The sequence below is a fragment of the Elgaria multicarinata genome, chromosome 12, assembly GCF_023053635.1.
Source record: "Elgaria multicarinata webbii isolate HBS135686 ecotype San Diego chromosome 12, rElgMul1.1.pri, whole genome shotgun sequence".
Lineage (NCBI taxonomy): Eukaryota > Metazoa > Chordata > Lepidosauria > Squamata > Anguidae > Elgaria > Elgaria multicarinata.
In genome coordinates, this window is record NC_086182.1 from 12,297,775 (window position 1) to 12,314,291 (window position 16,517).

The following is a 16,517-nucleotide window of genomic DNA, read 5'->3' on the forward strand; positions in this document are numbered from 1 at the left end:
CTGTATCTTTAACAGTTGCATAGAAAAGGGAATTTCAGCAGGGGTCATTTGTATATATGGGGAACCTGGGGAAATTTCCTCTTCATCACAACAGTTAAAGCTGCAGGAGCTATACTTGAGTGACAAGATTTAAAAGAGGGCAGGGCACCTGCAGCTTTAACCATTGTGATAAAGGGGATATTTCACCATGTTCCCCATATATACAAATGACACCTGCTGAAATCCCCTTTTCAATACAACTGTTAAAGATACAGGAGCCCTGTCCTCCTTTTCATATGGTCACCCTATTTAAAAGCCCCTTCTGCTGGGGCGTTGGAAGGGGGAAGGGAAGAGGGAAAAAAGAAGACAAAAGGCTTACTTTTATTAGCATCCAGGCTAAACATAACCGCAAACCCATGTAATGAAGCCCACCCTTCGGGCCTTCATTTTGGGACATGCATTGAAAGAAGCCACCCATATATCAGGGGAGTGACATTCACTCTAGATTCTGCCCTGGAGTGGCACTGTTGCAACTTGGAAGTTGTGCAACACCTTTGGTAAACACTTCCTCATGTAGGAACAAGAATAAAGCTGAAAGACTCATTCCTCGCTTCTTGCAGTCGAAGGGAAGCCGGCTTCAGGTTGGCCTGGACATTCCTGAAATCAAAGGGCTGCTCTGTCGCCCTCATCAACCCCCTACCCAAAATGATCAAAGCTCTCTTTCTTACAACAAGTTTGGTACTTGTTCAGCATCAAGGTAAGGTGTTGTTATTTCTTTCTTTTTGGGGCTTTTTTATGAAAGCAAAACTTAGTAGTGCCTGAAGTATTGCAGCACCTGATTAGTTTCTATAGCTTTTGTAAGCCTTTTAATGATTAACGACTACATGCCCAATGTCAGTTTCTTCATACGCACTAAGAGAAAACCATCCAAGAGCGTGTTAATTTCACTGAATGAATGAATGCTTTTCGTGGGATTTTCTATTTTCAGATGCTTGAAATAGATCTTGAGAAGGTCTGGTTGAAAGTTTTGAGAATGTCAGGTTGAAATGATTTGGGTCTAAGGGAGTTAAAAGTTTGAGAGAGAAGGGTAGCTTTCAGAAAGAGATCGCATGGAAGCAGGATTTTAACAGTGAGGGAAATTGTATTCAGCTTTTTTTAGTTGAAAAGAATAGATCAAATATATAAATCATCAAGATAAAATATATCGGCCATCAGGATAAGCATGTATAATATTTATACAAGTTGTTGTTGTTGTTGTTGCATAAGACACTTCTCTAATCGCATCTGAGTAATTGTGACACTAGTTACTTTTCTCAGTGCAAAGTCGTCAGGTGTCTGCTAGCAGAGGAGGTTAAAACACACGTACTTTTAAATTAACAGTCATTTGTCATGGGCCCTTTTTATGATACAACTAATCTGTAACCCTAAGCACATTGACTTAAATCCAGATGTAGACATGCTTAGAGTAGACCCATTGCATTCAGTGGGAATTAAGGTTTTCCTGACAAACTTGTCCCATTGATTTCAATGGATCCGCTCTTAACATGCCCAAATCTGGATCCAATCTGGATTCTATTCAAAGTATAGCCATCTTAATTTTAAATTTTAAATTAAATTATATTGTTTCTAAGCTTCCCCCCTTTCGTGCCAATGGTGGCTGCCATTAGCATGGAAGGGGGACATGCACAATTTTGGCAATGGCTGAGGCCTCATGTGCTTTTTGAGCAGTCAGCAGAGGATCGCATGGCCTTGCCTATGGTAGCAGCAGCAGGTTGAGCGCCTGACAAGTCCCGCACAGGCAAGTTTGCCCATCCCTAATTTCTGTAGATGTGTCATTTTAAAATGCAGGGGGTTATCAGTGGTCTGTATATGAAAAAAAGTATAGCTTGCCACCTGTTCTGCTTCTTTTGACTGTACTTCCTCCCTTCGTTGCTCAGAAGGGAGTAACATTCAAGGATGTAAAATAAAGATAAGCTACGGTGTTGATGCAGAAAGAGAGCTTGCTTTTAGAAATCTGGTTTTGAGAAACCCAAAACTCGCTGCTTAATGCAGCATCCAGGGCCAAACTGGCTGTGATCAGTCAGTTTCCCCTTCTGGCATACTCATTTACTACTACTACGACGACGACTACTATAGCTAGCATAGTGTGTGTGTGTGCATAGCCAGATCTGGACCTGGGGAGGGGGGCTTCAGGGCCCTTGCTCCTGTCCTGATTGGAATCGTCCATCCTCTTGAGCTATTCACAACAGGTGCCAGTTGGTGCATGTAGGAATGTGTGGATGTTGTTAAAACATGACAACTGTGTTTCACACTGTCAGGCAACTTTCATTTCGTCATCCACTCGTTGCCAGAATTGGATTTTCAAAAAAAAAAAAAAAAAATGATTAAGAGATCTACAAGAATTTCATTCCACATGCATTCATGCCCATGTGTGCACATTAGCACTGCTTTGCATTAATGCGAGTGCAAATTCATTCAATTCTCTCCCCACATCCCCAAATCTGCATGACTCAGAAGATGGCACTCTCCTGCAGGTTGGATACATAGAAATCTGAACTGATCTGAACCCTTTGCAGATTTCTCTGACATCTTTAATAGCAAATGTAGATGTGGGCAGGAAAGATTCCCCCCCCCACCCCCAAAACAACAACAGCAACAACCATTTGTGTGAGGCGGGCCCAGGAAACGAACCCATACCATTGAATCACGTATTGTGTGTGATGCATGTAACTGGGTAGAGGGATGGGGGAAGCATCATGGATCATCTACTACTGCCTCCACTGTGAGCTGTGGCTGCAGCACACAGCGAAGATTGCTCTTTTGAAGGATGCAGGGGTGCTCACTTTCCACATGCCCTTAAATAGCGCTTGGTGAAATGGCCGTGCCCTGCGTTCTGCAAATCCTCTCCTGCATTAGCTGTTGGCATGTTCTGTTCCCCAGGTTGCTGTTGAATAATTTATTTTCAGGCTGGCATACCCAAAATAGGCTCTGCACACCCACACAGAGGGGAAAAAGTACATAAAAATGCACCCACTTGCTCATTTCATAGGAGCTGGAATAAAGCCAAATAGAATTGGTTGCTCATCCCCCTTGGTTATATTGGAATCCTCCTCCTCCTCCTCCTCCTCCTCCTCCTCTGCTTTTATTTATTTATTTATTTATTCTGTTCATTTATTCGTTTATTTGTTACATTTATGCCTCACTTTTCCTCCAAGGAGCTCAAGGCAGCATTCTCTCCCTTTTATCATCACAACACCCCTGCGAGGCTGGTTAAGCTGAGAGTCTAACTAGCCTCACACACGATTAGACTCTCAGCCTAACCAGCCTCATTGGACCAAAGTGACCCAGCGAGCTGGACGGCTGGCTATAGACAAGAACATGGGTCTCTTGTGTCCCAGTCCAACATTCTAACCACTATAACACTCATCTTTGAAGGTGACCTAAAAACGTTGTTTGGCATAAATAAAATAAAATAATTATTGCCCTGAGCACTCAATTTGCCATTAAGGGACAGGAGTGGCCATTCACAACCACTGGTTCCAATCCATGCTTTTCCAGCCACTTCTATAGAACATGATGTCAACGGAAGAGCTGCTAAGGAGCATTTTGAACTGCTCTTCAGAGTGGTCGATTTGATGACCGGATCCTTCTGAAGTCAATGTAGCAACATGTCCTTAGTTGACTAACACCTGCTCTTTTTGGGACCTCATGATTAGCAATATTTTCAGTAGCAAAGCAACTATTTAAAAAACATTGGTGGCCATCACTACATTTTGTGGTAATGAATTCCATAGTTTAATATCCTGAAAGTGGGCATGGCAAACTGGTGGGAACCCTGCACAGGAACACTCCTTTGGTGGGATGAAAACACACTGCAACAATTTGTTGCACATCCCATTTATGATTCTAAATTTCTGAACAAAAAAGGCTTTTAAAATACACCTCCCCCTCCTTGATGTGAGAAGTTAGGTGTTACAAGCATCATCAACAAAGTTTTGGAGGAAACCACAAGGCACACTTTAACTCATTTCTACAATGGATTGCGTTGATATGTAGCATAGACATTAGGGGTGTGCACGGACCCCCCAATCTGCTTCGTGGCCTAATCTGGAAAATTCGGATCGGGCCCGATCCTCTTCGTGCTGCTCCGCCCGTCTCCCTCTCCGCTCCGCGGAGCGAGATCCGGATTCGCCGCAATCGCTACATGGATGGTGGCAGCGGTGGCGGCGCAAGATAAGCCCCCCCGCCCCCTTACCTGCATCCGTCACGGGCTTCAATTGAGGCCCCGGTTGAAGCCAGAAGAGGCCTCGGCCTTCACTTCCACCTTCAACCGGGGCCTCAATTGAAGCCGGCGATGGAGGCAGGTAAGCATCCCTCCTCCCTGCTCCCTTACCTGGCGCCGCCGCCACCACCTCCGCATGGATGGCGCTGCCGGCAGCGCCAGATGAGTCCCCCTCCCCCCCGCTTACCTGCAGGCAAAGCTCCGGATTGAGGCGATCCTCTTCGCCTTGATCCACAGCCCCCCTGACTCTCTTCGCCTCCGCCTTTTCCGGAGGCTAATTAGGCCGCCTTGCTCCTGCTTCTCTGAACTGAAGAGAAGCGGAGCACATCCCTAATAGATATCTAGAGAGCTGTTAGAAACATATAGCTATCATCAGCTGTGAAACAATGGGTACCATGAAAACAGAACCCACCATAGCATCATAGACTTGGATGGGTTCTTGTAGGCCATCTAGTTCAACTCCCTGCTTGATACACTTAGTGGAGCATCCCCACAGATGGCTGTCTAGATCCTCTTCTTGAAAAACTCCAGCAAGAGAAAAACTTCCCCTGCCCCCATCCTAGATCAGTGGTCGTACCCCAAATGTGGGTCTCAAGATCAATCCAGATGTGTCACATAAAAGCTGTTGCTGCCATGCTGGGCAATTGTGAAAGTGGTTCCCATGTTGCAAGTTGGGAATCCGTGGTGCCTGGAACAGTTGAAGACCACTGTCCTAGATGATTGGCTCCATTTCTTGAAGTTATTTTACCATTTTGAAGTTTCTTCTAGTGTTCAATCAAAATCTACCATCCTGTAATTTCAGCCCATTTATACCTGTTCTCTCGGGGGGAGCAGAGAAAATTTGCTCTCATCTATGTGACAGCCCTTTAGGTATTTATTTCAAGAGCATTATCATGCTCCTCAGTTTTCTCTTCTCTAGGCTAAACATACAGAGTCCTTTCAGCTATTCCTTGTAGGACTTGTTTCCCATTCCTCTGTCCATCTTCCTTGGCTTCTTCTGAACCCGTTTCAGTTTGTCCTTCTTAAAGTTTGACACCCCAAAACTGCACACCAGGTACATTTTGACCCATTACTACTTACTACAAAAAGATCCACACACTCAGCAATGGGTGTGTGTTGTGGCATAGCTATCTGGCATTCCTATGTACTGAGTAGCAATGCACCCTCATTTACTCCTTCATTTGTTTGCTGTTATTCAAGCAGGAGTGTAAGATCTCTTCATATCCTTGTGCAGTGAGAGGGACTGGCAGAAAATTAGTCACTACTACTAACGTTTCATAGCCTTAGGCTGGTGTTATGTCTAGGGTGTTGTAAACATACAGGTGGTTCCTGGAGTACTAAATGAATGGACGAACTCTTACCTGTGTCAGGCATGTTCACTCACGACCTACCAAAAGAAATGAACTTAAAAAAAAAATCCTTGGCAAAGCAACAATTATGAATTAAAAACAAAAGCAGCCACTGCTACCTCCCGAAGAAACAAACAAACAAACAAAACCTCCACAAAATGTCTGATTTCTCTTAAACCAGAGGACCTGATGCTTAGTTGTGAGATCAATTATTTGGTTGAACAAATGTGTACACTATGTATAGCTATGGATCCTAATGTAACCAATCGAATGGCTTTATTCACTGTGGCTGCTAAAACGATTAGAGCAAAGGATCTAAAAGCCTGGTTGGCTTGCTGTCTTTTCTCTCTCCTTTTCTTGTATCCTCCTCCTCCTCCTCCTCCTCCTCCTTCTTCTCCTCCTCCTCCTCCTCCTCCTCCTCCTTCTACTTCTCCTCCTCCTCCTTCTCCTCCTCCTCCTCCTCCTCCTCCTCCTTCTTCTCCTCCTCCTCCTCCTCCTTCTCCTCCTCCTCCTCCTCCTCCTCCTCCTCCTCCTCCTTCTTCTTCTTGAAGTTCCCCCCCCAAGAACCTGTGCTTCTCTACAATAAAATAGACTGCCTGACCGATAATAGTTTGCATGTGAATTTTGCCAGTGTAAATATAGTTGCTGTTATTGTTTAGAGACGTATGAGGATTTTGTTTCAGTATTCAAATAATCCATGCTTGCCCCATTTGCATCCCCAAACGTGAAAAATATTTGCAGTTAACCAAAATTGCAATAAGCATTCAGAAAATGCTCTTCCAAAAATGCAGACTTTGAAATGTTTTGTTTTAAATTAAAAACGCACACAGTTTTTACGTGGTAGTCAACGGAGAGAAGGAAATGTGCACTTTTGAAAATGTGTACGGAAATGCGCACCTTCCCCATTCAAGATGCACACTTTTATCATTCAAACAAACTAATTTTTTTTATCCTGGTTGTGCTTTTATATTGTATTTTATATCATGTTTTTATACTGTTTGATTTATACTTTGAATGGTTTTAATTTTTGTGAACTGCCCAGGGAGCTTCAGCTATTGGGCAGTTTAAAAATGCAATAAATAAATAAATAAATAAATAAATTTTAAAAAAACTTGGCACAAGTTAAAAATGGGAGTGAGCCAAACTGAGCTTCAAAGCAAAGTTCAGAGAGTTTCCGTGAGCTCAAACCTTCCAGGTTTCCCATGCCTATTCTTGCTTCATGTTGACCAAGTTGTGGGGATCTTTGGCATTCAAAAGAACACTTAAGACTGTCTCCTGTAAACAGCTTCTCCTCCCAAACTGGTTGCCCTACGTAGATGGCCGGTGGCAGGGGAGCAGAGTGCCAGTTCAGAGCTCAAAGAGAGGCCAAAGCAATAGTGTTTGGGGAAAATGCCACCTTTTTCCTGTGAGCTCAAATGGCTCTTTCCGGTAAGACAGCTTTTCCCAGTCTGTCACCTCCCAGATCTGTCAGACTACAACTCCCATCATACCCCTCTTCCTCTCCATGTCATCCTTACAACAGCCCTGTGGGGATAAGCTAAGCTGAGAGTCAGCGACTGGCCCAAATTCACCCAGTGAGCTTCATGGCAGAGTGGAGGCTAGAAGTTGGGTCTCCTCAGTTCTAATCCAGCACGCTAACCATGATGTTATGTTGGCTTTTAAGGAGCTGTTTAGCCAAATCAGCACATTGTAAGATAGTTGTGTGCAGTAAATGAAAAACAATGACCCCCCCACAAGTTCCAGTTAGTGGCGATGACCCCAATAGGTGGGTTAAGATGGGTGGGTTGCCACACTGGATCTGGAGACAGGACTGACCCAAGACTCTCGCTCGCTCTCTTTTTTTTTTTTGCTTGAGGTGAAGGACATCCCAGCTCATGTCCCGAAAAGCCAGCTGGCATGATAGTTGAATCTTCCTTCAACACTGACCATGGAGCAGTAATCCCCCCCACACCTGAAGGATACAGGCTAGCTTAGGGGTTGAAGGGAGGATGCATGGCACACAGTTCCTTCTTCCAACATGTTGCTGCTGCCTCCATGCATTTGCCACCTGAGGCAGCTGCTTCACTTGCCTCATGATAGGTCCGCCCTTCTCTGGAGAGGATGGTGACAGGGCAATGCCACCTTATAAAGCTGCATGATTGGCTTCTCCTGGTGTTGGGACACTAGTGTGCTTAGCTAGGGATGTCATAGGTGCCTGACTGGCTCTTGATGAGGACCCCACTCGAGTGTTTGCAAGGCCACTAAAGAGCTTGGACGCTGCTTGCCCTCACACCAAAACTATGTACTCTCCATCCTCCTGGTTGCATCACTCGTGGCCACCATTGATGCAGGGGGTCAGAATGCAATTTCGGCGCGAGAGCTGGTGGCGGTCAAATAGTCACTGGGCCAAGCCGAGCCTCAAAAGAGGCTCACGTGGTTGATGAGTGGGCAACAGCAGTTGTGAGTGTCCCCCCCCCCACAAGTCAGGTATGGGTGAGTTTGTCCACATGTCCCCAGCTGAAAGCAAAACAGATTCAACGGAAGGAATTTCAATTCATATAGCATCTTCACTTTTGCTGTGGATTCTATTCTATTCTGGTCCATGTGTGTGGGTGGGCATTTCAGTCCCAACATGCACTTGGCCTCAGAAGAGGATTGTCGAGAGGGTGAACTAAACTGAAAAGATTACAAAGCACATTGTGCACACAACACTGCTTTACAATATGAGGGTGATTCATAATCCCCTCTCTCAGCAACTCATCTCCCCACTTAGTTTACTTCCTTTATACACCAATCTTTACTCATCTGTAGCTCAATCTACTGAGGCCAGCTGTTAACAAAGCAGGAGACAGAGATTCCCCCTTTCCTGACCCAGTCACCTAGGATGTGAGCAAATGAAATGAGAATTAATTCAGTCAAGACAGAGGTTCAGTTGTTCACCAAAACTAATCTGGGAGTAGAGTCAGCCCTGCCATTGGGCAGAGTGAGGTGTTGGAAGACAGAGGGATGGGTGCTGCACAGTCCACCCTGCACTCCCTAAACTAGCTTGTTGTCCTCAGGTGTGGAAGATGCTGTACCATCACTGCTGTTGAAATCAGATTCAGAGATCACTCTGGACAACTTCTGTAGGGGGAATGGAGGGGCACCATTTTATCCTTTGCTTCAGGCAGCAAAATGTGTTGGGTTGGCCCTGGAATACAGGGCACGTTTACACCTAAAGGTGTAGAGGGAGTGAGGGGAGAGGATTGTGGACTTACCTGCTTCCGCAATTCTCTCCCAGCATCTTGACAGCCATGTGAGGGATGTCATGGCTGCTATTCCCACCCCCCTGAAACCGAGGCCATGGCTAGACCAGACCTATATCCAGGGATTGTCCCAGGATCCAAATGCCACACAGGGGATCCTGGGAGCAGGCAGGGATGACCCCTCCATTTACCTGGGATAATCCTTAGGTCTAGCTAAGGCCTAAGACAGAGTGCAACTGTGCTCCACCACAAAGTTAAGATTAAAACAAACAAAGCCTGCAAGTGCTCCCCACCCCCCGATGGGCACGGACTGCCCTCACACAGCTCTATGCCTGTTTCCAGAACTCCACTACTCGTGGGGAAGAGGGGATGACCCAGGAACAGTGGCCACACCACCCACACTCCTCAGGATGGTCCCAGGACCATGGAAATATCAGGAAATCTGCAGTCCCAGATATCCCAGGAAAAGTCTCTGGTCGCCCAGGTTGCCCCCAGGATCCCCTGTGCATCATATGGATGCACAAGGACAACCTGGAGACCACCCCAGGATATAGGCATGGTGTCGACATGCCCACAGTTTATTCAGGATGGGGCTGCAATCCCCTTGTAAGGCCAGGTTCATAGTCTGAAGCTGCATTTTCATCTGGCTTTTTTCTGAATGCTCAGGAAGTGTCAGTGGCTAGGAGGGCCTTTGCCCAGTTTTGGCTTGCGTGCCAGCTGTGCCCTTTCTTGTGTGAACCAGATCTGGCTACAGTTACATATGCTTTGGTCACATCCAGATTTGATTACTGCAATTCACTCTATGTAGGGCTGCCTTTGAAGAATGTTCAGAAACTTTAGTAGATGCAATTACATTGGCCAGGGTTTAGGTTGGGACACAATTTTGCTTGTGATTTTATTGCAAATTGCCTTTTTAATTTACTATAGTGATGTTGGAGGAATCTGCAATAGAATCACATGAGTTCAGATTTCTATGAATCCAACCCATGGATTCCATAGTGGACCGGCTTTTCCTGAATCACACACAATCTACAGACTTGTAGACTGTTTTTTTTTTACTTGTCGGAATTTTATGCAAATTTACTCATGGAAAAATATGCAAACTAATAATTAAAGAAAACCAACAGAAAATGAGGATTTCACCCATAAACTAAGGCATGGAAAAAATTGCATGTGGGGGGATTTGTGCATTTGGGGGGCAATTTGCACATTTTCACAAGTATGAATTTGTGCAACTATGAATTTGTGCAAATAAAAATTTGCACAAATTCAGGAAATTAAAAAACACACAAGGATTCTGCCAATGAGTGGATGATGGAATGAAAGGCACCTGACCATCTGTGAAATGCATATGGAATGGATTTTACAGAATTCACACATCCTTAGTCCACTATAAACCATCTTGGAGGTTTCCATAGGCTGGATAGAAATTACTAATAAAATACAAAAATAAATAAGAAATGAAATGAATAACTAAGAAACAAACACTCTTGCTAATTTATTGGGGGGGGGATGATACAGTGGTGGCTTAAGTTGCCTAAAATGGGAGGGTGCCATGTTGTCGAGGAAATCAAGCTGGGTGGTTCTTTTACCCATGCCCACAGGTATAGGAAAATGGCTCTATAAATCATTAGCTTTATAAATCATAAAGTTCATGGCTTCCTGCTTAATTAAAACATATTTTTAAGGCTGCAATTGCTTTCACAATTAAGCTGATGCTGAAACCATGTTACAAGATAGACGGTTAGACAGATAGAGGGTGGAGTAAAATATTTTTAAGGTAAGCTAACCAAAATAAGGAAACAGATGGAGATGTATTTCCTGTAACTATTACAATACCCATTTATGGTATTCGAGTCAGAGAAGTACTTACACTGTACATGCCTGAATGCTTTGCTTCTCATTGGTTATTGTATTGCAGAGCTGTATTATGATTGGTGGGAAGGTTCTGCCATTGTATCTGAGGGGAACTGACCCTATAAATATGTTAACCTTTTCTGAAATTATTGGGCAGTTCCTCAGGTCTTCTGGGACTGTCACCTTGCAGCGCTGCTCATAATAAACCTTCTAAAGTGAGAGTAACTGTGTCTTGAGAGTCTGTGACCACCACTCAGTGAACCACGGGGACCCGCCCTTTCGGGTTCCACCACACATGTATTGTGGACTTCATTAACCCCCCTCTACTTTCCTCCCCATAAGTTGAGCACTTATTGTTTGTCCCAATGGTTTGTGAGGATCATTGTGCATAACTAGGTAAGAACTAGAAGTAGTTCTTAAATACTGTTGCAGTAAGAGAAAATAGCACTTCACGGGTTTAATATAAGAACAAAAAATGGGCAAAAAATACGGAGAAGGCACACAGTTAAAATAGATGGCACATGACTATGGAGCTCCGTTTCCCCCCATAGGGTTGCATTGAAAGCTAAAAAAGTATACAACTTTTTTTCTGTAAAAGTTAGAAACCTCAAGTTTGGCACCATGACACCTCATGGATGTATACACACGCATGCCAAGTTTCAAGGGAATCCCATCATCCCCTGATTTCTGGGGAATTTTTGAAAATCGGGCACCTCATTCACACCCCTTTTGATAGCTCCGTCAATTTGCACGTTAAAAACCTCAAACTCGGCACCATGAAAGCTTATCCAAGTGTCCACATGGATGCCCAAACTCAAGGCAATCCCATCATCCCCTGATTTTTGGCGAGGCTCTAACCTCTAACGCACCACCCATAACCGTAATTCACACCCCTTTCGATAGCTCCGTCAATTTGCATGTTAGAAACCTCAAACTCAGCACCATGATAGCTTATCCATGTGTCCACATGGACGCCAAGTTTCAAGGCAATCCCATCATCTCCTGATTTTTGGGGAATTTTTGAAAATCAGGCACCCCATTCACACCCCTTTCGATAGCTCCGTCAATTTGCATGTTAGAAACCTCAAACTCGGCGCCATGAAAGCTTATCCATGTGTCCACATGAACGGCCAGACTCAAGGCAATCCCATCATCCCCTGATTTTTGGAGCACTTGCAAAGGGGCACTTTTCCCATTCCCACCCTCAAAAAGAGAACGCCGGGCACAAGTTGCAGAAGAGAGTGGCTCTGCCTGCTGCTTCTTCTGCTTTAGTTGCGGAGCAGCCAGCCAAGGAGTTGCCTGTTTGATTTTCACAGCAGGAGAGGCAGCCTGCTTACTGGTGCCAGCCTGAGCCTTGCTGCTTTCAGCACGTCCCGCCACAGACATGCGCCTGCTCCCTCTTCTCATGATGATATTATACTAATACTACTAATGATATCTATAAGAATATACTAATACTACTAATAATATGTATAAGAATAAAATATTAATACTAATAATAATATGTATAAGAATAATATGTATAAGAATATAATAATATGTATAAGAAATATTACTATGTGTAGGGAAATGGGACAAGAAGTGTGTGTGCTTTGCCCAAACAGGATTTGAAATGCTCAATCTGTGGCTGTTGCACTTCACAAACAGTGCACACAGCACACTCACACAATAACACAGTCACACACACAGTTCAAGTAACAGAGAGAAGAAATAGAGAATAATATTTTTTTTGGTATTTTTTTTATTTTTTTGTATATAGAAGGAAGAAGGAAGATGAAACACAGTCAGGCTTTAAGAAAGGGGAGGGGGGGACAACCAACCAAACAAACAAACACACACTCCAAAATTTAAAAATAAAGTTTATATTAAATCAAAGTAAGGGAAAAACACAGAGCAAACTAAGCTAAAAGTCAGAAAGAAGCAAACAAACACACACACGCGCGCCAAGTTAAATCCTCATCTATCTCCAAACACAGCAGCATCACCTATAACTAACTCCTCTCTCCACGAACGCCAACCCACAAAGAGACACAAAGCAGAAAGCTCTCAGGGTGGCTCTGCCTTAGTCCCCCCTCCAACGCTGGGATTGGAGGATGCTTCATGAGGTGATCAATTCTCATCAGGATTGGGAGTTGAATGTGCCTGTCATCGCTTCAAAAAAAAAAAAAAAACCAAAAAAACCGCCGGTTTACCCGCGCTGTCCCTGTTTGTTGACCCTATTTTTAAAAAAATATAGCACGCGAACCGCACCATGCAGAGAGCTGAGAGAAGGCTCAAAATGACCCCCATCCACGACTCTCTAAGCACAAGAATTTTCAGAAAGATAGCATCAAAAACAACACAGTTATCCCCCTTTCTTTTCCGCAATGCAATCCTATGGGCGAAATATTTCAAGATGGCGTTAGAAGCGGACCGCGGAAACCGGAGCACTCCGAAAATGGCCGCTTCTCTTCGCCTTGCTTCTAGGGGTCCGAGGTCCGCTTCTACTCCGCCTCTGGGCAAGGCGGAGCAGGCCAATTCGCTCCTGCTTCTGCGCTTCTAATCAGAGTGGAGCACATGCCTATGACATTTACCATAACTCTGGAGCAGCTAAAGGGAATTCCTGTAGGTCATTCTGTGTCAGATCCTGGAAATTATTCCTTTTATTAGCTCCACTGACTTAAGTCTAGCCTCACTTTCTAACTGCAAAATATCAAAATGGAAATAACACAGGTCAAGGGATCTGGGAAATCTAACTCACAGGCCTGTCAAAGAAGGCAACCCAGCATTTGAATTAGGCCTGGTTTGATCATGTGGCATCTTCAGGCATCCCACCTGCCCCCAACCCCCTCCCCCATGGTCCAATCAGCGCAGAGCTCTTGGATCTTGGAGCCTTGGAATAGTCTCGTACATATCACTGAAAAAGAGGGGGAAAGAGGGAAGTGATTTGCATAAAATCGGCACTGGCTAATGCATATGTTAGATGCAAATTCATAAATAATAGCTATAATTCAATTAGAAATGCAATGCATCTCAGCATAGAAGGGAAGACTGACCATGTGAACCAGTGGAGGTCGGTGGGGCTGTGAATCCTTTCTGAATTTTTGTCAGAATCAGGCAGAATTCCAAAGGAGCTATCAAAATGCAGAACCTATTGGGGAGATGTGGTTAAGCACCTTGCATAGCTCTTTTGGAGTTTTGGCTAGTTCTGAAGAAAACCCAGAATGGATTCACAGCCCCACCAAAACTCCATGGATCTGATCCGTGTGTCTGCTGAGCCTGCTGTCCAGGTGTTAAGATGGGCAACTTCAAGGACTGTGTTCCCTTCTGATGATGGGTTATCTTGAAACTGGACTTGGACTCAGCTGCTATTTGAATAGAGGACATGTCCAACCAGAGGGCTTTCCTCTGGCAGCACTTCAAATAGAGGACTGTCCTCTGTAAAATAGAACACCTGGCCACCCTAGGCACAAGTTGAGCAGAGAGGAGCAGGCTGGCCTAGTCTTTAGTGCAGTATCAGTTTCTATAAAATGAACAGTCCCACCTTTCTCCTACCATCCCATTCTGGAGTACATCATGCTTGCTAGCTGCAAAAGTTACAGCATAATCCTGTTTATGGTTAGTCAAAGGTAACTTTCACTTTGTTCAATGGAGCCTTCTCTCAAGATAGTATACAAAATTATTAAGTCTTAGACATGTTCCTTTTTGCTGGTTTTATTCAAACTGCCGAACTGTTTCCTTCATCCTCCGCTGAGGGAGTGTGCAAGCGTTAGTAGCCACCAGCTATCAAAGGCCATTCAACCAACTACTTTAGCAACCAAAATAGACTGGAGGCAAGGCCATTGTGTGCATATTTATGTCATTTCAATAAGAAACGGAATCCATGATGGATTGCTAATCCAATGACAATTAAATAAACTGTTGTAGCATGTGGAAGATGTGGAATTACATAATAAAATGAACTTTTTCCCCCCACATGAAGGGAGCTCAACGAAGGAACTATCTGGGGTGAAGGACTATGAAGTTGTGTATCCCCAAAAAATCCATGCATTGCACAAAAGAGATGTAGAAGGAATCCAGAATCCTCAACAAAAGGTTAGAAAAATGGCTTTTTCCTCAACCCGAGTTACTTTTGATAGTTGGTACCAGAGATGCACATCCGATTCAGCTGAAGCCGAAAGCCTGAGGTGAATTGGGGCCCTTGGACTGTTTCTGGTGCTTTCTGATATGAAGCAGGTTTCTTTCCTAAGTGACCAGAACTGAAGCTGGACCCTGCAGCAGGTTTAATTTTGGAAAGAGAGACATTGTGTTTCCAAAAATAGTATCTATTGATTTCATTTCTCTAATTCAGGGGTGCAGAAAGCCCAGTTGATGAGGAAACCCAATCCAGCCTGCACAAGTCTTGGGGTTCCTCCAGGAGGTGAGCTTAGGCTACAACCCTGCCCCCTGGAGGAATTCCCTTGAAGTGCATCCCCTCTGCTATCTCTGAATGGAAATAACCATGGGGATTCCCTATTGGTACATGCCAGCAGCAGAACAGCCAATGTTATCTCCAATCTCAGGTTGGAGATAACAGCAGGGATGCCAGCTGGCATGGGCCTTTGTCACCTAGGCCAAGGAGAGTGGTTGCTTTCCCCTATGTGGCTGAGTCCTGGGAGTTCTAGGACTTCTTTCTGTCTAAATATCCATAGGATTGCACCTTAAATCTCTAATCCAGCAGCATTTTGTCAGTTATTGAGTCACGGGGAATATATAATTGATTTTCTTTTGTTTGCCATTTAAAATACATGAAATCAGCAGCTACTCATCCAAACTTCTAACACTTTCAAATACAGGCCAAGTACGAAGATTTCCTGCAATATGAAATTGAAGTGAATGGAGAGAAGGTGGTCCTACACCTAGAAAAAAATAGGTAAGTTAACTAAGCAGTTATCTATTTCTCACTAAGAGAATGCAATGAGAGGAAGTAATAGTGGTTATCTTGTGGTGATATCCTTTTTCTCACCATTATTGTTACGTTGACTGGGAGAGGCCTGAATTAAGGCTAAACTAGGCATTGTAAGAGAGTTGGAGATGCCTGTATAAAAATACGGAGTGAGTGACCCTCTCTCTTCCTTTAGTGCAAGGGTGGACAACTGGAGACCAATGGTGGTCTTCAGTCTCCTTGACCAGCCTGCAACCCCTTGCCTTACTTGCTCCCCCCCCCAAACTATTGGAACCATTGGAGCCAGGTCTAATTGTAACATGGGTGGGGGTGATATGGGGTGGTTCACAACTGGGGAGAGAAGGGTCAACCTTCACCTCCCCATGCTGTGATCCCCACCCACACAATGTGGCCCCATTATACAGCAATTAGACTTGAGGAAAGCCTCCCATTGGCTCCATGGGGAGGCTTTTCTCAAGTCTAATTGCTAATTGCTCTAATTTTCTCCCCCACTGCATGGGGGAGGCATCTTTGTGTCTGTGTCTGTGTTTATGAGCGTGAGCATATAGGAGTAGGTGATGTCAGTCAGGGTGACGATATGAAAAGGAGGACAGGGCTCCTGAATCTTTCACAGTTGCATAGCAAAGGGAATTCCAGCAGGTGTCATTTGTATATATGGAGAACCTGGTGAAATTCCCTCTTCATCACAACAGTTAAAGCTGCAGTGTTTTGCTCTGCTCTTCACCTTTGCAACCTGCTTGTTCACCTGCCTCTCCCTCTGTCCCAGACATTGGTGGTGGTGAGAAGGGGGAGCAGTAGATGCCTCTGCTTCCTTGCTCGCTCGCTCTCTGCCTGTCAAGTAAGCAAGTGATAGCAATGATGAGGAAGAGGAGAAATAATAGCTAATGATTATTTTATTAACT

General features: G+C 44.4%; 1 protein-coding gene across 1 annotated transcript in view; it reads left to right on the plus strand.

Moving 5' to 3' along the window:
- Positions 1–604: 604 nt before the first annotated feature.
- The window catches only part of LOC134407391 (zinc metalloproteinase-disintegrin-like NaMP), a 63,476-nt gene continuing 47,563 nt past the window's right edge, over positions 605–16,517 (plus strand). Inside the window, exons 1-3 of the mRNA XM_063139138.1 lie at positions 605–736; positions 14,653–14,765; positions 15,506–15,582. Coding sequence (XP_062995208.1) covers positions 685–736; positions 14,653–14,765; positions 15,506–15,582 — 242 coding nt within the window. The 5' untranslated portion in view covers positions 605–684. The remainder of the gene's footprint in view (positions 737–14,652; positions 14,766–15,505; positions 15,583–16,517) is intronic.